Source organism: Triplophysa rosa, linkage group LG14 (genome assembly GCF_024868665.1).
Source record: "Triplophysa rosa linkage group LG14, Trosa_1v2, whole genome shotgun sequence".
NCBI lineage: Eukaryota > Metazoa > Chordata > Actinopteri > Cypriniformes > Nemacheilidae > Triplophysa > Triplophysa rosa.
Window position 1 is genome coordinate 18,475,758 of NC_079903.1, and position 23,708 is coordinate 18,499,465.

General features: G+C 36.9%; 2 protein-coding genes across 4 annotated transcripts in view; one reads left to right on the forward strand and one right to left on the reverse strand.

The window, feature by feature from the left end:
- The first annotated feature begins 16 nt into the window (after positions 1-16).
- On the forward strand, positions 17-6,565 carry LOC130564575 (melanocortin-2 receptor accessory protein-like). 2 transcript variants are annotated; one of them, XR_008964281.1, is made up of 4 exons: positions 17-129; positions 5,143-5,251; positions 5,358-5,454; positions 6,451-6,565. XR_008964281.1 is itself a non-coding variant. In XM_057350736.1 (4 exons), the coding sequence occupies exons 1-4, from the start codon at positions 139-141 to the stop codon at positions 6,515-6,517; spliced, it is 333 nt and encodes a 110-aa protein (XP_057206719.1). In that variant the 5' UTR covers positions 45-138; the 3' UTR covers positions 6,518-6,565. The 2 variants fall into 2 exon arrangements, 1 of the variants encoding a protein (XP_057206719.1); XM_057350736.1 differs by having other exon boundaries at positions 45-198.
- A 348-nt stretch (positions 6,566-6,913) lies between these two features.
- The window catches only part of urb1 (URB1 ribosome biogenesis homolog), a 40,126-nt gene continuing 23,331 nt past the window's right edge, over positions 6,914-23,708 (reverse strand). For both annotated transcript variants that reach the window (XM_057350732.1, XM_057350733.1), the window contains 15 exons: positions 22,957-23,015; positions 22,323-22,510; positions 22,085-22,195; positions 21,941-22,004; positions 21,017-21,185; positions 20,695-20,803; positions 17,609-17,769; positions 15,100-15,211; positions 14,375-14,481; positions 14,149-14,292; positions 12,579-12,688; positions 12,289-12,483; positions 11,187-11,428; positions 8,705-9,307; positions 6,914-7,113 (listed from right to left, as the gene is read on the reverse strand). In XM_057350732.1, the coding sequence (XP_057206715.1) occupies positions 6,929-7,113; positions 8,705-9,307; positions 11,187-11,428; positions 12,289-12,483; positions 12,579-12,688; positions 14,149-14,292; positions 14,375-14,481; positions 15,100-15,211; positions 17,609-17,769; positions 20,695-20,803; positions 21,017-21,185; positions 21,941-22,004; positions 22,085-22,195; positions 22,323-22,510; positions 22,957-23,015 (2,559 nt within the window). In that variant the 3' untranslated portion in view covers positions 6,914-6,928. The remainder of the gene's footprint in view (positions 7,114-8,704; positions 9,308-11,186; positions 11,429-12,288; positions 12,484-12,578; positions 12,689-14,148; positions 14,293-14,374; positions 14,482-15,099; positions 15,212-17,608; positions 17,770-20,694; positions 20,804-21,016; positions 21,186-21,940; positions 22,005-22,084; positions 22,196-22,322; positions 22,511-22,956; positions 23,016-23,708) is intronic.

Genomic DNA, 23,708 nt, shown 5'->3' on the forward strand with positions numbered 1-23,708 from the left:
GCTCTCCGCCCAGGAAATGAGGCTAACTGAAACATCTGCGGCTCACACAGTCCTTCTCTTATACTGGCCCTGCACAGGAAGACCTCCACAAGACACACACACACATTGACACAGTGAAAGGACAGACAGGTAAATAACATGGGCATGACACTAACGTCTGGCCAAACTAACCACACACCTTACCAACTAAGTGACAAGGTAAGCAATTCATCTCTCTGTCACACAAAGACGCTCTCAAACTGAACTCGGACAAATGAAGACTGTTATCAAAGCTGTATTTGTGTAATGCGGTCTCCTCTCCTGTGCTTTTCTGGTGTCACATATTTTGAAAGAGGGATGGTTTGTTATGAAATATGTGTGAAGTTGAAATAGTAGTCACATGTCATCCAAATCCACATTTGGTTGGATGAAGGGTAGCCTAAATATTCTTTCAAAACAACAGTGTCCTCTCTTTACCTAAACAGAAAGAGCTACACTTTTTTATTGTTGTTTATTTACTATACAATGTTTTATTGACGCACTGCTCACATTATCAGCATAAAATGTCAAATTCAATTTTTTTTTGCATGAATCCCAATGTCCTGTGAAGATAAACCCCCTGTCATAAGGGAGAATAATTTTAATGTGCATTTCTATATGCAACTTCAATCGAACGTGTTGTAAGTGCATGCTTAACTTCCTAAGACACTTTGGAGACTTTCCATGTCCAATGCCAAAAACATTCCAACAAATTAAGATTAAACAGTTTCCCGTAATTTGGTATTGTACAACCGAAGAAAAAAAGTGCATAAAAAGAACGCATCCTCAATGTGCACTGACAGCGGTCGCGGTGATGTTTTTATGGCTCCCCCTGGTGGTACTGAACGGCAGTGAAACGATAGTTGATTTTAAAGCCAAGCTGATTTTTTTGTGGTTAAAAAATAAACCAAAAAATATTGGACAAGTACACAAAAGTGTAAACGTCTCATTGCCCTACCCCGATTCATAATTGTAATCATCTATCATTTCTATCGGGTGATTTTGCGAGAAATGTCCGTTTGACTTTACCCACGTAAAGACTTACGAAAATGAACCATGGTTTTACTACAGTTAAAAGCAAAAAAACAGGGTTACTGTAGTAAAACCGTGGTTACCACAAAATAACCATGGTTATGAAAATTATGTTTTTTAAAGAACCATAGTAAAACGATGGTTACTGTAGTAAAAACATGGTTTTGCCATAATCAATACACCAAAAAACCATGAGGTGTACTACAATTGTACCACAACAAAACCATGGTTAATTTTCGTAAGGGTATAAGTACATGGGGTAGGCTAATCTGCAATTTTACATTAAATTGCAAATGTATTAATTAAAAGCTATTTTACATGTAATATCATGTAGGCTACATTGTTCAGAAGCCTGAAGACAGTTGGTACTAAATCTATTTTTGAATCTCTGTCCATTATAAATATTGCACTAAGTTATAGTTTCCACCAACATGCTAATTCCCTCTGAAAATGCAACACACTACTTTAAACTCTGATCTTTCCCTCAGGTTATACTGTGGGACAGGGGTTTATTTTCACCCAACACCATTTGTGAGAACCAACACTGACCTGCGAGCTCTCATACACAAACTAAAGCCAAGGACACCAGGCTCTAACAGAGGACACTGACTGGCACCAGGGGTGTACTGTATTCCAGAAAGCTAAACCCTGAACTCTGGGTTGATTTACCCAAACCTTGCTTACTCGGGGTATGTCGGTTCCAACACGTTTGAAGGATAAGTTTCATCAACCTCCCGCAAGTTACCCAGAGTTAAAGGGGTGATATGACACGGCTTAAACGAATATTATCGTAAGATGTAATGCAATGTGTATAAACGATTTAAGGTTCAAAAACATCAGGTTCCAAAGCAATTGTTCTGACAGGTACGCCCACCTTACTTGCGTATACATTTGGGCGGTCTCAGTCAAATCATACCACGAACTGATGTAGATTTGTGGGGGTGTGGTTACACGAGGCGTTTCAGGCAGGTCTGGATGAGCATTTGCTTTTAGATAGAATGCATCTTTTGTTCCGACACTTTAATTTTGCAATTTTACGAGTCTAATACATGCATGGGCAACTTATAACACACCAAAGACACAGAAAAACACGTGTACGCGCCATATGAACCCTTTAACGCGTGCTCACAGGAACAACATGAAGACATTGTCAATGGATCACAGATTTCACGAGTCACCATGGAAACGGTTAAGAAGCTTATAACTGTGAAACAACGTTATAAATCAGGGTTTTTTGCTCAGAAGACTTAAATCTGCATCGGTGTATAAAGTGCTAAATTAAAAAACATAAATATTGTGTAATTGAATTTATACGTTTATAAAACAATAAACGCTATTAAATATAAAGATAGTTTAGATTTATTTAAGCTACTATACATGTATGTTTTTTTAATAATAAGATATTTAAAATATTTATTCATCATGGCTAGATTTGTTGAGATGTTTGTAACTGTTATTTAGGTTTCATACCAGTGTATTTTACATTAATTTAATTCCATTGCGAATTGTGTAGGCTGTATTATTGAACCCCTATTTTGTTCCTTAAGAAACTACTTTAATTTGGTTTTGTGAAAACGGCCTTTGCAATGTATCTGCTTTGTTTTGAACAGTTGCTGATGTAGTCATGTTAATGGAGACTCCTTTAATTGTAGAAACTGCTACAGTTGTCATAATAAAATAAATCTTATTTAACACTTCAGTACACACTAACCATGATAATTAATTTGCATTAGAAGATGAAGGTCTGCAGTGACAGAGGTAGAGAATAAAACGTTAGGTCCACAGTTACATGTCCAATATGTCATGTAATATGTCCCTTTTAAATGAATGTATTTCAAATAGATCCATTTTCATTTTTTTGGTTTGACTGTTAGCAAAAACGCCATGGCTTTCCAAGTGTTAAAAGAGGTGGAAAAGGCCTATCCTGAAATGCTAATTGTAATTTGGAGAATTAAAGGAAAAGTACATATTTTCACTAATAATTTGTTTATTTTGAACAAGCCAATAAACATTTAAATAATTATTTTGGTGTTATTGGGACACCAACAATGACATTCACACTAAACTGAAAAAGGCAGTTGGTGCTAATTTGTTATTTTATATGAGAAAAACCTGCAAAAATAATTAAAACACACTGCAAAAAATGATTGACAAAATACAAAAATACAGCAGATTAACTAATTATTATTATTATTATTATTCACGCACGCATGCACACACACACACACACACACACACAGTGACAAGAACTTTGTTTCACATTTGAGGGAGGGCTGTTTAGATCTATCAGCTTACACAACATGTAAAAATGGATAGTTATTAGATGAGGAGTCTGACATCAAACTAGCAAAGTTATTGTTTAAGGCAGGACACTTAATGTACTGTTCAATTTTGGTCTATTTTGCTTTCATGTCTTCTTTTGCGCTAATGGAAAGGAAATTTCCAAAATACACATAAAGAGGTTTGGTTTAAGCCTTTTATATCCTCGTCTGTTTGCTTCTGTAGATTTGATGTCTGCATGTTCATCTGCAAGACATCTGGCAGATGCTGTTTGCTCATGTGCCCTACATCTCTGAGATGACTGCTGTCAGATGTCATATATACCTCTAGAAGATGTCTGTAAGATGTGTATGATTTAGAATGGATGTACAACAGCTCTTTCTAAGATGTTTAGCAGATGTTTTTACACAGCAGATGTTTTCCAGATCTCCAGATCTTTAGCAGACATTTTACAGATGTACCTGTGCTATCTGGGATAACCAAAACAAGCTGCATATATATATATCTGCATATTTAAACATTTACATTTCAAGGGAAAAGACTCTTGATGTAAGTCATATTAACTAATAAGACATGTTTTAGTTATTTTGTTTAGCCTATTCATCGCCATTGCCTGACAAATGTATGCAAGTTAGCACGTTTACATATCAATGAGGCGATTCTGATGACGTTATTCATTTTACTGTATTCAGCTGTCGTTTCTCCAGTAATTTAGCATGTATACCAATGATATAAGTTACTGCGAAACTTTAGCTAACACGTTAGCTCATAAGCGATAGATGTTAGCAAAATAATATTTGCGGTTTGTCTTTTGGATAATTAGCTGTGAATTCGAGGCACAGCTAGTCTGTTCATCACCTCTCACCTTCACACCAAGACAAAAGCTACTGGAAAGTAGGGAGGGCTTCACTTCTGCGGCTCTCTGCCTGATGTGCTCAGTGTGCTGCGCGTGCGCGCAATGGGCTGCTGCGCGCCTGCGTGGAGACGCGGATGGGAGAAAGGCATCAGAACTCTCAACACTTCAACATTTCCCGACCTGAACTGAAATTTTAAGGGCCTCATTCTTAATGTGTCCAACAACTAAAACATACAATTATGCCAGATTATGTAATATATAGACATTTTCGACAAGTACGCTGAAAACGATCGATTGCAATTGATTTTGTGGATTATGGACAGACTGTTACCCTATTGAGGTTCCTGATTTAAAAAAATATTGCTTCCCCTGCAAATTTTTGAGAAACGCATTGGGAAGAACATCAAATTGTACAGGCATCACTTTATCGTGTTTATCACAGTAGTATAAAAATTAATTAATGCCCAAATTACTTTAATAAAACAACAGGTAAAATATAACGCGGAAACACTTTACAATAAGGTGCTATTAGTTAACATAAGTAGCTAACATTAATGAACAATTTAATTTTTCAGCATTTATTAATCCTTGTTAATGTTATTTTATGTCAATCCAGTTATTCAGTTCATGGTGCATTAACAAATGTTAACAGTAATTTTAATAACGTATTAGGCCTACTAAATGCTGAAATTAACATGAATTAATATTAATAAATGCTGTGTTGTTCGTTGTTAATTGATGTTAGTTAATTAATTAACTTAATTGTTAACAATTACCTTCTTGTAAAAAATAGAATAGATATACTCTATTCTATACAGTGTATTTACAATGTATACATAAATATGTGAAAATGTTTGGGTTACACTGACGTTTTCAGAAAAGGGGCCGTGGCTTATATGTGGCCGGTCTCTGGATAATTGTCAGTGTTGATTAAAGCACCATCTGTACTGTCACAGAATTGTAAGACGATGAAGAACTCGACAGAATATGAATGGGGATACGAGTACTACGATGACTATCTGGATCCAGTCTTAGTGAACGCGAGTACACTGACGTACAACCGATGTGAGCTCGATTGTATTTCTCTTCAGACCTCTGAGGATTGTAAACTCGTATTTAACCATTGTTCCATTTATATAACATCTAACGCCATTTAAAATATCTATTTCAGATTCAATTGTCCTCATTTTCTGGGTCCTTCTGGCAGCATTCATTGGATTATTCTTTCTTATTTTGCTACATATTTCACACTCTGGGCAGCAGTCAAGGTAAGTGTCTCATTCCTTCGATAATTCCGGTTTAAACTTTATTCATAATATAAAGTATTCGTGGCACCAAAAAGTATTTGGATAATTCAGCTACACTTGAAAATGGAAGAAAATCTTTGCCTTATTTCGAATAATGACAAACCAAATGCCATTTAATTTTGTTAATGTACGTGTAGATCTTAGTCTTTACACAAAATATTTGTATTTTTGTTTGTTAGGTTTTACAAATCAAACAACTGAAAAAAGTTAATTACAAAAAGTATTTGAGTATGTGGTTGTCAAACGTTAGCAAAACGTGTAATATGTGTTCTTGAAAGAAAAAACTTGGTTTGATTCTTTCATTATTTACTCACACTCATGTCATTTCAAACCTGTATGACTTTCTTCTGCAGAACTTAAAAGAAGATATTTTGAAGTATGTTGGTAACCAAACAACATTGGACCCCATTGACTTCCATTGTTTGTAATCAAAACCACTGAGACAGATTTGTGCGTTCCATTAAAGAGTCATGCACAGGTTTGAGGGTGAATAAATGATGACAGAATGTTTATTTTTGGCTGAACTATCTCTTTAAGGGTGCTTTGATCAGCTCCCTATTTAAGTAGTCAGGGCACACAGAGTTGACCGTTTCTGTCCTGACAGAAGGTTTGTTTCCTAAAAATGAACACAATACAAAGCAAAACGGCTGTATTTCTATTTGGGAAATAGTGAAATTTGGCAGTAGGGACTGTGTTTTAATATGTGGCCATGTCGCCGGTTGTTTCAGATTACTGTCCAAATGTATAAAAAAACAAGTGCCCTTGTCAGTGCCTGAAAGTCACATACACAATATACAGATTCCCGACATAGAGAGCTGATTAAAACAATCTAGATACTCAGCTGAGAAAATGTGTAGTTGACATTTTGCTTAGCTAAAAATAGTCTTTGAAACACTTGATAAAACAGTAATATTACTTTTTTAATAATTAATACATTTTTATTTGTTGTTTGTGTAGGGGCCCTGGAGTCAAAAAATCTGGCGTGCCACTAATGAAAGATTATGAATCTCCCAGAACAGAATAAAAATGCTGTCAATAAAGAAATTAAGAAGCTAAACTCGATGTTTAATGTGAGAAGCATCATGGAATCACTATCAGCAAACTGTTATTCGTGTACAATATTACATATTAAAACCATGATATCTCAATTAATGTGTCTTTAAATGTCTACATGTCATGCATATTTTTTATAAATATAGATTGTATACTTGACTTATATGTAACACTATGAAATACTGGCTATTCAAAATGTGTTTGTCTAAACCCAGCTCTAGTGCAAAATGTCTTGCAAACACTCCAACCCAATAAAACACAAAACATTTGTTTGACTTGGGTAAAAATTTAAAACAATTACTCAGAACATAACAAAACAGATTCACTCAACTTTTTTTCCCAACAACTTTGCAAAAGAATCTCACAAACGAGCCGAGCAAAGTTATGGGTTTACAGCAGACAATATTTGTTTACACATGTGAAGTACATGTGATTTTGATTTTTTAATGCTTGTCCTGTTGTCTCGGCTCAGCAGTCTGGCGTGGGTCAGGAGGAGGCCGGGGGACTGAGCTCCACTCCACATCTCATAGATGTACAAGGAGAGCAACTTTAACCCTGTTTCTGTCCCTAAAACAATCACACAAAACAATTAAATGGTACACTGCATCAGTGAGAAGAAAAAACATCACAGGGACACTTTTCTTTCGCGTCATTCGGTACTGAATAAATAAATCAGTTCTGAAAACTGAATCAAAATGGAAATACAATATAACATCTATGACTGTTTTTAAAATGTGCAATGTAGCTCTATACCAAATAGTAGTGCTGGGTAAAAATATGGATTCTTCGAATTGAATCGATCTTTAATTTAAAGCAACAATATCTCCGAATGTGCTTCAGAGAATATTATCTGTACTTCGCCTCTTGTCCAGAGGATGGCGCCATTATTCAAGTTGAATTTTGAAATCGTTTTTTCAGTTGTTCATGAATGTCACTGTTGTACATTTACAATGTTTTTATTTTTTACAGTAATGTTTGGATACTCAAAGTAAATAGTAATTCAAAACAATTGTGTGGGTTATACTATTAACATGAATGTGTATTTCATTCATTTAGCTGAGTAGGAGGGTTTCAGTTATATATTTAAATTTGGATTCCATGTCTGCAAAACTAATATTTTAAATGAAATACTGACAACTAATCGATATTGAATCAAAACCATATAAATAAGAATCAAATCGCCAAAATGGTCTCAAAACCCAGCCCTACCAAATAGATGTCCCGATATTCAATAATACATTATAGGCAGTAATAAACATTCAGGATACTGTCATTGTGCACTTTTAAGTTATGTGAATAATTAAAAATACCCAATTATCAGAAGTGTTTTGATGTTTAGAACGCACATCAAGTTCTTTTTCATCAACCGGCTTTGAATAAGGGGTTGAATAAAAGTACCTCAGGCTTCCAGTATGAATGAAACAGATGTGTGACTAGACAATAAAAGCTTGGACTTTTTATAACTTTTGACTAATATTAATAAACTTCCATCCCTAAGATATTGGTAGCAAACCATGTTTTGCATTTTATTCTGGACTACAACATGCCAGCCTAGAAAATGTAGTGTTTCTAAACTTTGGTTGAAAATGTTTAGCATTTTTTTATTATTGGGCGGTTGTTTTTTGCATCTGAATCTCTTTTAAAGAGTTGTTTACTTCATTATTCAAATGTATTACTTTATATATTTATTAACATTTATTTAAATTTTAACATTTAAACATGCAAGTGCTATTAAAAAAAACATATTAAGTGGACAAAAGTGACATTTTTAACCCCATTTTTGTAATATAATTCAATACGGCAATGAAATTGAACATGGTCTTGAATGCTTTTATCACTCAAGTTGTGCTTCTTCAGGGAGATGTTAAAGCAACACTTCGTAGTTTTTCGACCTTAAAGTCCCAGTGAAATTGAAAATTACGATGCCTATTTTTTCATGAAATATTGCAGCGTTTATAGTCAATAGTTTATCAATGTGGGTCATTCTCTTTGTAAAAATCCATTTCAAAATGCGCTGCCCACGGGGAAGCTTATACAGCTACAGTATTTACGACACTAGTAACAAACAATTGCGCTTATCAACCACATGGGGGAGCGTGTGAGTAAATGTTCCATAGTGTTGCTTTAAATTGGATTTTTACTGTTTTGGGTATCTCACCTGTTTTGGCGTCATTATCGACATCTGAAGCCAAGCACGTGCTTATCACCATCTGATGTAAGTCACTCACAGAACCGCAGTTTGCCTCCAGCATCTGAATCATGATGGCAGAGAAGAGTTGTAGGGTATCCGCTGTGAAGCGCTGCTCTTGGGCCGTGTGCTCACATGTCTGGTGATAAAGTTTGAGGAAGTCCTTTCTTGTGCTTTCATCACTTAAAGCATCTAGGATATCTGCGCGAGGCAGTACGATCCTCTGCACCCATTTTAAAACAGCTAAGGTATTGCTGTCCTCATACGGAATCTCGGTCAATGACTTAAGGGACCACTTGACTACTAAACATGCAGCGGCATCATCTAGATCGCTAGCATCGGGTTTGTTTTTGGTGAAGCTTTCAGACTTGTCACATGAACGCTCTTGCTCTTTTGGTTCCCAGTGTATGATGATGTTTCTAAGCAGAGGTTTACAATCCTCCAACAAAGTTTGCTCCAGTTTATCACTCTGTCCATCTCCGGTGTCGTCCTGTTTTTCAGTTCGGAAAGGAGCATGCTTTGCCGAATGACTTTTTCCTTGGCCTTTCTCTCCTCTCTTTCCTTGACCAGAGCCTGCATATACAAATGAAATGTTTAGTTAGAAAACATATGATTTGTTTGTGTAACATTTATCTTGTTTCTGTAAGTCCAAGGACTGGCCATCTATCTGCCTGGCGTGACATTACATCCAGTGTATGTACATGTTTTTGTTTAAGGGATAGTTAAAGGAACAGTTCACCCAAAAATGTAAAAAAATATTTTGGGGTAAACTGTCCCAATTTTTAGCTTTTCTTTATTCATACAATAAGTGAATGGCTACAGAGACTATAAAGAAAAACTGAATGTATATGACTCTTTCTTCTGTGGAACACAAAAGAAGACGTTTTGAGAAATGTCCATACAATGAAAGTCAATGGGGGCCAGTGTTGTTTGTTACCAAAGTTTTCTAAAACAAGTTTGTGGTCTGCAGAAGAGAGCCATACAATTCAAGTAGGTCACATAGGCTATGTTCACATTTGGCGTCTTTTTTTAAAGCTGCCAGCTTCCATTTTACAATATAATCTTATGGAGTAAATCGTGTATTCAAAAAAGACCTGAGCGCTTTCTTAGGGTGTACTCTCACTAGGCAATCTGAACTGTGCCCGAGTATGTTTGACCCCCAAAGCCGGTTCATTTGACTAGTGTGATCGCTCCAGCGCCCGGGGCATGGTTAGTTTAACGGTCCCCGGCTCCCTCTAATAAGCCCCAAACTGAACATTGCAGTGGATTCCGTTGTTCTGAGAGGGATCGCATTGTTTACGTTTGCTTCGAAGCAGTCACATCGTAATGATGAAAGCGTGCCCGGGTGTGGATGGTAAAGAGCAATGTGAGTGCAGGCTAGCGGGGGAGTGGGGACAATCGCGCTCGGGCACAGTTGAGAGCAACCGGGCTAAATGAGAGTACGCCCTTAAACACCAACGTCAGAGTCTTTTTCTGCAGCTCAGAGCGTCTTTTGAAGTTGAAAAAAGTTCAACTTTTCTAAAAAAATAAATAAAAAATATATAAAAAAGCGCCTTTTCCCACAGCTGACCAATGACAAGCGAGTATCGAGACCTGTAGTTCTTATAACAACATGGGAGGAAGGTGATTGGTCAAGTAGGATCGAGCTCTGAAAAATAAAATGGCAGCTGGAAACGCCGGTTGGAGCATAGTTTTGTATAAATTAATTTTTAATTTTCACTTTCAATAACTTTTGATTGCATTTCTAGCGAGAAATTAGTATTGTAGTTTTTAAATATGTGATCGGTTACTGCAAAGACGCTCTCTGTTTATAATTGAAATAGAATTCCGTAACGCTGCTTAGCATATCCGGCTGCACCTTGGCTGCTTATTTGTAACCACAACGCTGCCAGCTTTTTTTTTTACTAAAAAAGCGCCCTTGTCAACTTTTTCTTCTCAAAAAAGACGCCAAATGTGAACACACTCTTATAGAGGCATTTTCAGACCAAAGCACTGCTTTATTTCAAGTCGTTTCAAACTTGTTTAAATGATTTGTTCTGCTGAACACAAAGGAAGATATTAGAAAAAATCTGAGCAACTGACATTTCTGGGACATCATTCTCTACCATAGTAGGAAAAAGTAAAAAAAAAAAAACTTTGAAAACTTTTGTTCCGTTGAACACAAAATGAGATATTTTGAAGAATTTAGAAACAAACAGTCCAAGGGCACTTTTGACAACCATTTTTATTTTTCCTACTATGGCAGTCAATGATGTCCTAGAAATGTCCGTTGCTAACATTCTTCCAAATATCTTCCTTTGTTTTCAACATAAAGACATTTATACAGGTTTGGAACAACTTGAGGGTGAGTAAATGATGACAGAATTTTCATTTTTGGGTGAACTATCCCTTTAAGATCCAATAGTCCCGATTACCTTTCATTACAACAGCAAAAGATGACATTACATCTTACCAAGCAGCTCTTTGACATTGTGTTTGTCGGCTAGAGTTTGAAGAGCCGACAGCAGGAAGGTGTCTCTGGCCAGAGTTCCCCAGAGCTGCAGGACACTGAGGACTTCGGAGCAAGAAGGTTTCCGTGGATGGAGTGTCAGCCAGCCAGCCTCCTTGTGAGCATTTATAGCTGTCCCACAATGCATCAGTACAGAAGAGAGTGTGTGAAGGAATGCCTTCAGCTGAGGTACAGCCACACCACCTCTGAGCAGCAACAGAGAAACAAACAGAAAGTTTTACTAAGAAATGACAATTCTGGCATTATTTACTTCAGACCCGTATTACTTTTCTCCCTAAAAAAAACAGGGAGAATAAAGCTTTTTATAGCACAGCTTTCATTTGTATTGTATCCTATAGAAGTTTCATCTTAACAACGTAAAGAACGTTACTGCTCATGCGCACTTTTGTGACCCCAGCTGAACTTCCGGTACACATTCACAAACAATAGTGTGTCTTTAGATTATTTCTGATAACAATTAAAAGAAACCGAGAAGAACCGTTACTTGGTTAAACTTGTCTCTCCAATATTTTGAATTTAGACTGTGATACCGAGCTCAACCACTAGATGTCAATGTACCATATGGTTTCTTTAAATGCGACTGAACTACAGAGCCCATTCAACAAATTGTTTATTTAATAAAATGAACATACAACAAAATTCAATTAATCATTTATTTAATACAATTATTATACAGTAAAATAATAATACAAATTAATATTAACGTAAATTAAATTAAATATAAATAGTTATATTCTAAGACACTTGCCAAACACAAACCAGAATTTAACTGGGGGTCAGGCGCCGTCCAATGAAACGGTCTATAAACAGGCTGTTTTAGCTACTGTTCCTTTACAACTTTTATATGTAAATGACCTCTGTTATGATAAAAATGTGGTTACAGTATGTCCACGCAGTTGTGACAAACACCAACGACTCATTTTTTGTAATTCATTTTTAATAAATAGGCTTGGACTGTTATAAAAGAATATAAGAAAATATTGAAATATGAAATAAACCCTTCAAGTTAAATCAACTGTATGTCTTAAATGATGTCCAGTCTTACCCCAGATGTCTGATGAGTGTGAGTAGTGTGCACAGAAACTCATTGATGATTGGAAGAGGAAGACATTTGCCTGAGGTTTGTGGTCGCTCTTCTGCGCCGCCTGCTTCTGTTTGACTCTCTTTATTACCCAAGTTAGTGAACCACAGCGTATGGAGCAGCTCAATGACACGATTCAATAACCTGCTGTCGATGTACCTGTGGGAATCATATAAGCACAATATCTACATTAAGCTTCTAGACGCATTAAGATAAAAGATATAAATGTGCAGGTAAGCGAAATCCCCGTTCACCTCTTTCCTATCAGCTGTAATATCCATGTTAAGACTCCATGGGCTTTGATGAGGTCATAAGCAGCTCTGTTGATACGAGCGCTCTGGTGCAAAACGTTCACAATCTGAATCTAGAACAGCAGAGGAGAAAACTTTCAATTCAAACATGCAATTTCTTGCAACTCGTATCTGTGAGCTAAGTCATCTGTAAACTAAATCTCATTTTTAGGTGAACTATCCTTTTACAAACTGGCCCTGTGGCTCTATTAAATCCAGTTTTATTAACTTTAAGTTCAAAGCTTAAGAGGTGTGTAATGATATTTTGTAGCAAATAATGTAATACATTTTTATTTTTTACACAAGTCTGTTAAATCCTATTGGTTTTACTGCTTTGTGTATTTTATCAAATCGTACTGACAACATTCACATTTAACTGAATTGTCTTTTGTGTTAATCACGTCAAAGAACACATACAAATGTTTGTCCAATAAAAAGCTCTCTAGAATGACAATGTCTCTTAACAATAAGAGCCCTATTTTAATGATCTAAGCGCATAGTCTAAAGCGCAGGGCGCAGGTGCACTTAGGACATGTCCGAATCTACTTTTGCTAGTTAACTACGGGAAAAATGGTGGGCGACCCCAGCGCATGGTATAAAAGGGTTGTTCCTATTTTATCAATTAGCAATGGGTGTGTTTTGGCCAAACGTGGAGTAAACCAATCAGGCCTAGTCCACACATACACGGGCATTTTTATAAACAGAGTTTTTCCTTCTTTGTTAAAAAAAACCGCGTCCACACGAAAACGCAAAAACACGATATAAAGAGCTGCCAAACCAACAGTTGGCGATATAACCCTAACCATAAAGCCGTGTTGGCCAATCAGAAGCCTGGAATCTGACGTCAAACAAAGGAGATAGTGGCACGTCATACACCAAATCTCCGTCTACACGACAACACTGAAACCGGAGTTTCTAAAAACCTTGAAATTTTGGAGGTTTCAAAAAAGTTTGGTTTCAGTGACTGAGTATTGCGTTTGTGTGTGGACGAACAGCAGAGTCTCATCTTCCATTCTTTTTAAGAGCCAGTTGCGCTCGTGCCATGGCGAATTCGCTATTTAGACGGCGGAATTTGCAAGAGCAAAGACTGAACGCTTCTCTAGCGAGGCAATGGCGCACATTACTACAGTGTACATAAAGATCAAAATCCGAGTGTACGAGCATTCTATAGTCGCATGTTACTAATGCACTCTTTAAATAAGACTTAAGTCTATTTCAGTGTCCTCAAAATAGTAACGCGCCAACAATGCGCCTGAAAACACTTTTTTTCAGACCAGCTCGCCCATGGGCGCATTAATGGCCGCAAATGCATTTGCTATTTAAACGAGACAAATGACGTGAAAATAACAAGCAGAATAATCACTTGCGTTGCGCCTGGCGCCACATTGCCCCAGTTATATGATAAAGCCCTAAGAATTCAAAGCTTATTTGGAGGATGACGGGGTTTCCATGACAAAACTTGCCTAGGGCACCTCAATACCAATGTGACAAACAGAGAGATTTTGTGGTCAAATATATATTTGCATGCGTGTACCTGAGAGGACTGATCAGAGAGTGGACTGCTCCCAAAGCCCAGGAGAGTCTGATAGACATTCTGCTTCTCACAGATCTCGTAGCATAACTTATCTCTTATCCCTTCCTCCAACACGCTCAAAACCCATTCACGTTCCAGTTTGTGCTGGACAGAGACCAAACAAAAACTCTATAAACATGAGCAGGTTCATCATTTCAGATATAGCAGATATATGAAACTTTGGTACCTCGAGATCAAAGCTGTAAAAGAGTTTGAAGAAGTCAGGGACTTTATTAAGGTCCAGAAACTGAGTCCTCAGAAGAAACCGGTTTATCACCAAATACATGTGTTCCTCTTTGAAGAAAGGTTAAAGGTCAGGGTTTAGGCAAACTTATACAGAATGAAGCACATATGAAATCCCAACTAGTCACTTTTTTGTGTGATTGCCTGTTTTCTACTTAAAATCATTCTACTAAAAAAACATTCTGTGAAAATATAACCTTGATATCTTTAATATTGACAGAGTAAGGCCATGTCAGAGACTGAAATGTATGTTTAGGAATCCAACATCGGGTATTTTTTTGTGTAAAATAATAAAATGTAGTATCAAAATCTTTAACGTAATAAGTTAATTTCATTTAATAAATGAAAACTTAAATACTGTATCTTGAAATCTATCATGTAATCTATCTATCATAGCCATACAGATTACCTATCTGGAACATTTTGATGGCTCTGACATCTTTGATGCTCCTTATGTTTTTTTTTATGATTGTACCCATGATTTCATAGACGGGGTAACACATTACAAAAGTAGTTTTTACCAAAATCGTTGTCATTTAAACCATGAAAATTGTTACACAACAGTTAAGGATAAAAGCAACATTAAGCTTTAAAATGCCATGCAATTGAGTAAATAAATCACAGAGCTGTCTTGCTATAAACGTGTGTAAGCACTTTCTCAACACTCACCAGGTCTCAAAATTTGCTGAGCAACTTTGGCAATGTACGTCACATGCACAAACGGCAACCGGATATTTTGCTTTCGGATTCCATTCTTGACTGTGTCGAGCAAGTACAGGAGCTGGATATTTTATGCAAACATTCGAGATTAAAGTGAGAAGACATCTTAAAGTAATACCCAGCAAACACAGTAAGTTTTGACGACGTCACCAGTCCGTCTTCATTTGGTCACTGTGTCATTTCTTTGTGACCACGTTCTGAGGAGGTCTTGGCAACGTTCCATTTCGTAGAATTTTTGCTAACGTTCCAGAAACGTTGTGAATGAATCCCATTGAGAACGTTGTAGCGACGTGGTATACTGGTCATCAGATAACATGGACACTGGTCATTTGATTAACGAATTTGGTCATTTCTGTTTATTATGTTATTACATGGAAAATGTATGATCAGAGTAAAATCTGTTATATTGTCAAAACGAATGCTATTAATCTGACTTTTTTACAGCTATTAAACTGAAGTTTAATAAAATACAACAATTAAAACTGTTTCTATTTATTTATTTACTTGTCCAGCACGCGCGTTCTCTGTTCTGCATCATTTAAACATTAACGGCCATTTAGTTTTACCTCACTGCATGATATATTACTTTATCGGCTTATTAATATTCTTTCTTTATACCTTACAGATGTGAGAGTAAACACATATTTTAGTGATTTTCAGTCAATTTGGCACGTTCAAATGAACGGACCCTGATGTTTTTGAATGTGACTGAAGAAGCTTTTGATCAAGGTTTCTAAAAAACGGACATCCTGCTAAACTTGTGGTAAAACAAGAATATAATGTTAAGCTTAAAGATAATGTTTATTCATCTCTGTCAATAAATCCTCTATATTGTGTTGAAGTCTTTGGTTATTTATGTCATTTACTTCAGTATCTAAATAAAGTGCTGATGTGCAGTGCTGTGTTAAAGGAACAATACAGGGTTTTTAGGAGGATCTATTGACAGAAATGCAATATAATATACAAAACTATTTCTTCAGAGGTGTATAAAGACCTTACGTAATAAACCATTATGTTTGTAATACCTTAGAATAAGCTGTTTATACCTACATACAGAGCGGGTCTACATACATTGAATTCACCGCCATGTTTTAAATCTAAATCTAAATCTAAATCTAAAATCTAAAAAATGTTTTGTACAGCAGCCTTAAACGGACAAACAACTCTACAACGCGTGTTTCCTCTTCCTCTCCGCTGCGGTATCGTGGTGAAACGGATCGCGGGAAGATTTGTGATCCGTACGGATCGTGCTCTACGGTTCGAAACGCATTTGACCCGCGGATTAACTGTAAATTTATTCATCGAGTAAAAGAATAAAACGTGCTCTTGCTCTCTCCAGTTTCAGCTCCAACGCGCTCTCGCTCGCTCGCTCTTTCTCTCTCTCAAGTATCTGGACGAGTACAATATTAAAGCAGTTCCAGATAAACAATGATGCTCAAAACTGCTCCGTCACACAGCTAATATTACAACAACAACATATCTTGGTATGTTAGTATGTTACTCACATACTGATCCGAATCAAAGCAACCTCCTCGGGGGTGATTTTTAGATGATCTTTCTCTCCAACGTCTCTGCTGGAAAGTATCTCCATAGATATCTGTGAGTACATATCTGCTAAAAGCCTTAGTACCGCGGGTCCTAACGCGTCTCTGCTTGAAAGTCTTTATAATATTAGCACAGGTCCTAGCTCCTGCCTTTTATTTTATGTAATACACAAGACATCGCTCTTTCTACAGTCTTTATTAATGCCTGCTTGATCTCTTTCCTGCATCAACATGAGAAGACACGCTGTCGCAGCCGACGACATCTGCTTGTACTGCGGTGGCCACCGTCGTGTTTGGACTGAGAGATTCGTTGCAAATCTATAATACAATGCTAGTGGCTGCTGTAAATCAAAAACTGTGCCTTTAAGTTTTAATAATCGTTATTCTTTGTAGAATACATATTTTTAACTAGAAAATTATTCAAATTGTGCATAAAATTGAATCTTTAATGCACAGATTAATTGAATCCTTCATGTGAGGGACAATGTGTTTAAATAAAATGATAAAAACGATTTTAACTGTTTGGTCGTTGAGACGTACTCGTCGTGTCCCTGAAACGTTTTTTGGTACGTTGCTGCGACGAATATGGTCCGTTCCATTTACGTCTTCAGGAGGTAATCACCACGTCCCAGCAATGTCCAATGTTACGTCGTCACGACAAATATGGGAATCACAAAATTACGTTGCTGGAACGTTATTTGGTACGTCGTGGCAATGAATGTGGTCTGGTCCAGGTACGTCATCACAACGTAACTGTGTTAGCTGGGTAGCAACGAGATTTGTAGCTCTAAATAATAGTGACAAAGGAGTTGGAATATTACACTGTTGAACAGTAAACAAATCACTGTGCCGCTGTTGGCACACTCAAACAAAAGAAATACTTTAGTTTGGCCTTTATATCTCTCTTTCTTTACCTGTCTCTTCTCTCGGAAGCGAGCTCCCTCCAGGTGCTGGTAAAAGGAGCCCAGTATTTGGTATGCTGCGGCCCTCATTTTACAGTCATAACTGCTCAGGGCCGCCACTGTAACACCCAAAGCATGACTGGTAACAAATTTCTGGCAGTCCACCTCACATTCTGTTAAAAGAGAGAAATAGTTAACATGTCAATCTTACTAATTTACATGCATGAAAATATTGCAGTTTTATCTGTCACTACTTAATATTTATTTCAAATAGTGGTGAACACATGTGGACCATTACACATAAGCTGCATCTGAATTCGCTCACTCGTTCACTCATTAACTGTTCCCTATGTAGCGAATGCTAAATAGTCCACTATATGGGGTAGAAGTGAATGAAACTGAGTGAACGATATCGGACACTGACGTAATATACCCTGCGTCTGACAGTGCTGTCGCATACATTTGTCATACCGCTTATATACACCTGCGTGGCTTTATAGATTGTAATGTAAAAAAGTTTATTTTCACCTTATTTGTCACGTTTATTGTAATAGTTTATAATAAAGAGAACAAAACAACTTTTGTCACGTTTATTTCTCGTAACGTTTATTTATAACATTTAATAAAATTATTTAATATTTAAAATAAAACACTACTGTCTATAACATTCATTATTGTTTATTTTTAAAAAGGTAGAAAATAACTGTCAACTAGACATGTGCACGGTTAATTGCGGTTACCACTAAATCCTGCTGAAACAGAGCTGGCGATAATGCATGGTATCGATTATTTTATTGATGCGTAGCTTGCCCGTGAAGCACGGCTCTGGGATCAGTAGGAAATGCTGTTCGATCTAAAAGCAGTGCAAGTTTGAGTCGCTTATAACGTGCATTTAAAAAAGCAACACCCGTCAAACATGATCATTATAAATATACTTTATTTTCATTAAAATACCTGAGGAGGCTTGAGGATCAGTGATTAAAACATGTCCTTATGCATTTCCTAGAACTACGTGTGTTACGGTCTTCTTCTGCAGTGCATATTTGGAGTTTCTGCACGAGAGCGCCCTCTGGCTTTCGGATGCAGCAGCATTTTACCTCACTTCACTCACAAGTTGTGCATAAATCACGTGATATATATTTTCGGTTAATCGGGGAGAAGTCTACTGTCAACAAGAACAAACACAAGTGTATAAACGTACATTCGTGGCATTAACCATCACATTCCACCATATGATTCGAATCAAGCGGTTGATTCAGGGCTCCAGACTGCGACTAAATGGTTTCGAGACAGCTCAAGAATTTTTTTACAAGTACTCACGCATGTGTGACCTGCAAATTTGGAATTTCTTCTAGTTGTTATTTTATGTGGAAAGACAAGTTGCATGCGACCCGCCACCAGTGCAGGCTGTGTGTGATAGTCAACTGCGCGGGTCACTAGCGTCACTGATGTTTCCCGCTGCCGCGGACGCGCACAATCCAGGTCGTCATTGACAAGTTTACACACACACACACACACACACACACACACACACAATGTGAGCGCATTACTACGAGTTGCTGTTTGCCCTGACGGATTTCTTGAGCCCGAGGACGAAAGATTTTTTATATATGAGACGTTTAAAACTAAACTAACCACGGAGGAAACGTCATTTATCTTTAGATTACTTGAGACAGTGCTGGATCATTTCAAATCTGTTCACAGCCAGAACGAACGACAGGCGAATGCTTTTGTTAAGTTTTATTTGACGTTATATTTACATGTGTTGTGTGAAGATGAGGAAAAGTGTCCTTAATACACAATAAAATCATCGTAAGAACGTAACACGAGACGAGACCTTTCATTCTGCTTTAACAATTAAATCTATACTTTTTGACAAACACTGTTTCTTCAAATTAATTCAGATTACAGTCTCTCTATTTAGCTCCAATCAATAACAAAGCTTCTCTGTAGACCTCTTTTTAAATTAGCAGAACCAAATCTGCGGTCATCAAGTAAATTATTTGTCAGTATTAGTAATACAAAATATTAGTTATTTTGGGGAAAATAATTGAATAATTGCATTGCAGGCTGATTTAAGGTGTGCCCCTAAATTTTTTGCTTGCGCTCCTAAAAATTTCAGTTATCTCCTAGTTAAAAAAGTTAGTCTGGAGCCCTGTGATTTGCGCTATATCGTGGGAAATATCGAGTGAGTAAACAACGGATGTACACTCAAAATCCGAGTGCATCGTGGGTAAAAAGTAGTAAACGAATGAAGGGAATGTGTTGTTCACTCAGAATTCAGACAACACTACAAAATGGTGGACACCTGATATAGTGGACTACTGTACATAGAAGATATGGAGCGAATTCAGACACTGCTATAATTTTTATTTATTATTAATTTGTTATTCCTGTATATTCATAATTTCTTTTCGAAGAGGAACTGGACATACAAAAACTCTTCAAACAACATAAAAAAGTGTAAAGGCTTGTACACACCGGGACGATAATCGCACATGCTTATCGCCAGTGGTTTTCGAGACGTTTTTCGACGTTCATACCCAAGCGGTTTTCACTGGCGATGAGCTGAGTGAACGTGTGAATTAACTCCCTGACATAGATGACGCTTAATAAAAAACAGAAATACCAGTACACAAGGTGGCGCTGCGCAACTTTATGCTTCTGATACTCGCTTGTCACACAGAAGAAGAATTCATCTTGCTTGCTTCCTCTTCTTCATTGGTATCAATGTGTGCTCGGCAAGACCGTTTTGTGCTTGAGCGCTACCAAGGTGTGTTTTACTGTAACTTCAGCAGCTCTAGGCACGTGAACTAAAGCGCCAATTGGTCGGCCAGTTTTTAACGTGGCGGGCCAAAACAAAAAAACGAGCCTGAGGCGGTTTTTAAAAAACAACGCTTTAATCCCTGCTGTTTTGCGGTGCGCGCACACTCACATTGGTGCCCTTTGTTTGCTCACGAGGCGTTAAATGTCGGCGATTAGCGCACGTGATTATCATCCCGGTGTACAAGCCTCAATAAATGTCATTTTTCTCGACATTTACAACATCAGATCTGTGTTATACAACAGTTTTGTGAAACTGAGTCGTGTCCGGTTACCTGGACGAAGAATAAAGCTGAAGAGAGGCAGGAGGAAGCAGGGGTCATACAGACATGATGTATCTACCGAATGTTTGCCCTCCGGTGTGTAGATTACGTCTTTGCCCTCCTGTAGGAAACAGTGTACAATTAATTTCGTTTTTTTATTTAATACCATAGACCTATACAGCAATTTATTGAAATACCTCAGTAATAGAAAAGGATACTTTGTCAGGTAAAAATGTATATGTTGTAATTGAATGCGATTCTTTGACTGGGTCAAGCCAGTGTTTTAAGTGCATTTAAATGTTGTACGCTAGTTCATTTAATAAGCTGTGAATACCTGAGGGATAATATATCGCTGCTGTGGGAAATGCGTGATGGTGTTTAACATGTTGTCTGTAGAAAGCAGTGACAGGAGCTGCTCTGAGCTGGGCTTCTGCCACAGAGACGGACCCAGACTCTTCCGAGCTTTATGATGCTCCACCGCGGCAGGACCCCACAATACAAACCTGACAAGAAATAACACGCATTCATACTTATTCAAGATCTGCGAGCAGTAAAACATTTTTATTTAAGGGGCATAAGGTCAAATTTGACCATTTTTGTGATTTATTGTTTCCTACATACAGTAATGTTAAAATAGAATCTTGTCAAATATTGAAATCATAGTGAAATTAATTACTGAAATACTCCTAATTTGAGACTTTGGCCTGGATTTCACAGACAGGGTCACAAATAGGGTTAAGTAAAAAATATCGATTCGGGACATCTCTCGTCTCGAGGATGGCGCCGTTATTCAAGTTGAATTTTGAAATCCTTTTTAATAAACACATTTCAAGTTGTTCATGATTTCACTGTTGCACATTTACAATGTTTTTAGTTTTTTACAGTAATGTTTGGTTACTCAAAGTAAAAATTCAAACAGTTGTGTGATCAGTACTAAGTAATTAGTTACTGTAATTTAATTACTTTTCCCTTGAAAAAGTAAAGTAAGGGATTACTCTTCTTTTTCTGTAATTTAATTACAGTTACTTCTGCTATTAACGTGAATGTGTATTTCATTAATTTAGCTGAGTAGGGGGGTTTCAGTTACCAGCCTATGTATTTAAATATGGATTCCATGTCTGCAAATCTAATATTTAAAATGAAATGCTGATACTGAATCGAAATCTAATAGAATTGAAACCATATAAAGAAGAAACGAATCGAATTGCCAAAATGGTCTCAAAACGGCTTTTTCAGTGAAATGTGCAGAGAAACATACTGAAACTCTGTGAGGCTAATGTTGTTCTTCTCGTATTCCTGGAGCAGAAGCAAAATCTTCTGATCTGTGAAGTCATCGAAAAGAAAGTGTTAAACTTTCATTCACGAGCCATGTGAACCATGTCAAATGAATGGAAATATTTACCTGTGGTGCTCAGCGATGCTCCATACGCGCCGAGAATGACGAGGAAGTGACTGCTGTTACACACTTCAGGACATTTTCTCACCAGAGTGAGCAGAAGAGATACCAATGCCTCTGCCAATCAAACATATTGGGTTTTAATAGAGAGAGTTTCTTACCACCATTTGTTACCAAGATGTTGAATGGGTGCTGAATTATTTACGATGTTACTTGGCTTACAGCCTTTCTTGAAGGTCTTTACCTTTAGACAAATGAAGACCGTCACCGTCTTGTGTGGAAAGCATTGTGGACAAGAACTGAGAGTGGCTGGTGGTCATCATATGAATGGTGGCCAAGGGCATCAACTCTTTAGGGCTCTCCGGCGTCCCATACATGATCTCCAACAAGTGGTTCAGGGTCTCCAGAACAACAGGATCAAGGTACCGATACCTGCACATGGAATTGACCAGATTTATGTCAACGGAGTAGTAAACACCACTAGCAACAAATATTTTACTCGCTTCTTTAAAGGGACAGTTCACCTTCAAAATGAAAATTCTGTCATCATTTACTTACCCCGTTGTCATTTCAAACCTGTATGACTTTCTTGCTTCTTCAAAACATAAAAGAAGACATTTAGAAAAACGTTGGTAACAGAAAACCGTCGGTCCCCATTGACTTGCATTGGTTTTGTGTCCATACAATAGAAGTCAATGGTGACCGACGGTTTTTGGTTACCAACATTTTTCAAAATATCTTCTTTTGTGTTTTGCAGAAGAAAGAAAATCACACAGGTTACAAATGACAACAGGGCGAGTAAATGATGACAGAATTTTCTTTTTCTATATTTAAATCCAATGTTTCAATACATTAAAAGAGAAATAAAAAACACTTGCTTTAGACCGGACTTGACAAAGGTATTCCAATTTGATGCAGCAACAGTTTCTGGAAAGATCTGTAATGATAAACCCAACATCAGATACCAGAGCAGGTACAAAACAAACACTGCAGATAAAAAGTGAATGTTATTGAATTACAGGTAATAAAGACAGAAAATATGCCTGAAATAGGGTGGACAAACGATTAATCGCATCCAGAATAAAAGTTTGTGTTTACATAATATATCTGTGTACTGTGCATATTAATTTTGTATTGATAAACACACACATGTACTGTATACATATTTAGGAAATATTTTCATGTATTTATTTTTATTTGCCAATGATATAAATTATATATAAATGTTGGGTAACACGCTTATGTAAATGTTGAGGCAAAACATGCCTTGCACCCAAATTACAGTGTTATGCCTTTAAGCAAGCATTAAATGTAACAAACCACCCTTTACACAAATGTTGTAAAAGTCCAATGATGATAAATGATTAGTAAACATTTCTAAACATTCACAAAATGAAGAATAGTCAACTTTAGATTGGGTACTGCAAAAACATGAACAAATGATTAATAAATGATTTTTAAAGATGTGTAAATAGGGTAAATTCAGGTCATTTGGGACACATATTTACAATCAATATGACTACTCATAACGATACTCATAATCAATGTTGGGTTTAACTAGTTACTAAGTAATTAGTTACTGTAATTTAATTGAAAAAGAAGGGATTTTTATTTTTTCTGTAATTTAATT

What these genes read in the sequence shown, in the direction of transcription:
- LOC130564575 (XM_057350736.1), top strand. Translation starts at nt 139, where the DNA reads ATGGGCATGACACTAACGTCTGGCCAAACTAACCACACACCTTACCAA. An exon ending in CTTACCAACTAAGTGACAAG is followed by an intron (nt 199 to 5,142) that starts GTAAGCAATTCA and finishes GTACTGTCACAG; the next exon opens with AATTGTAAGACGATGAAGAA. An exon ending in TACACTGACGTACAACCGAT is followed by an intron (nt 5,252 to 5,357) that starts GTGAGCTCGATT and finishes TATCTATTTCAG; the next exon opens with ATTCAATTGTCCTCATTTTC.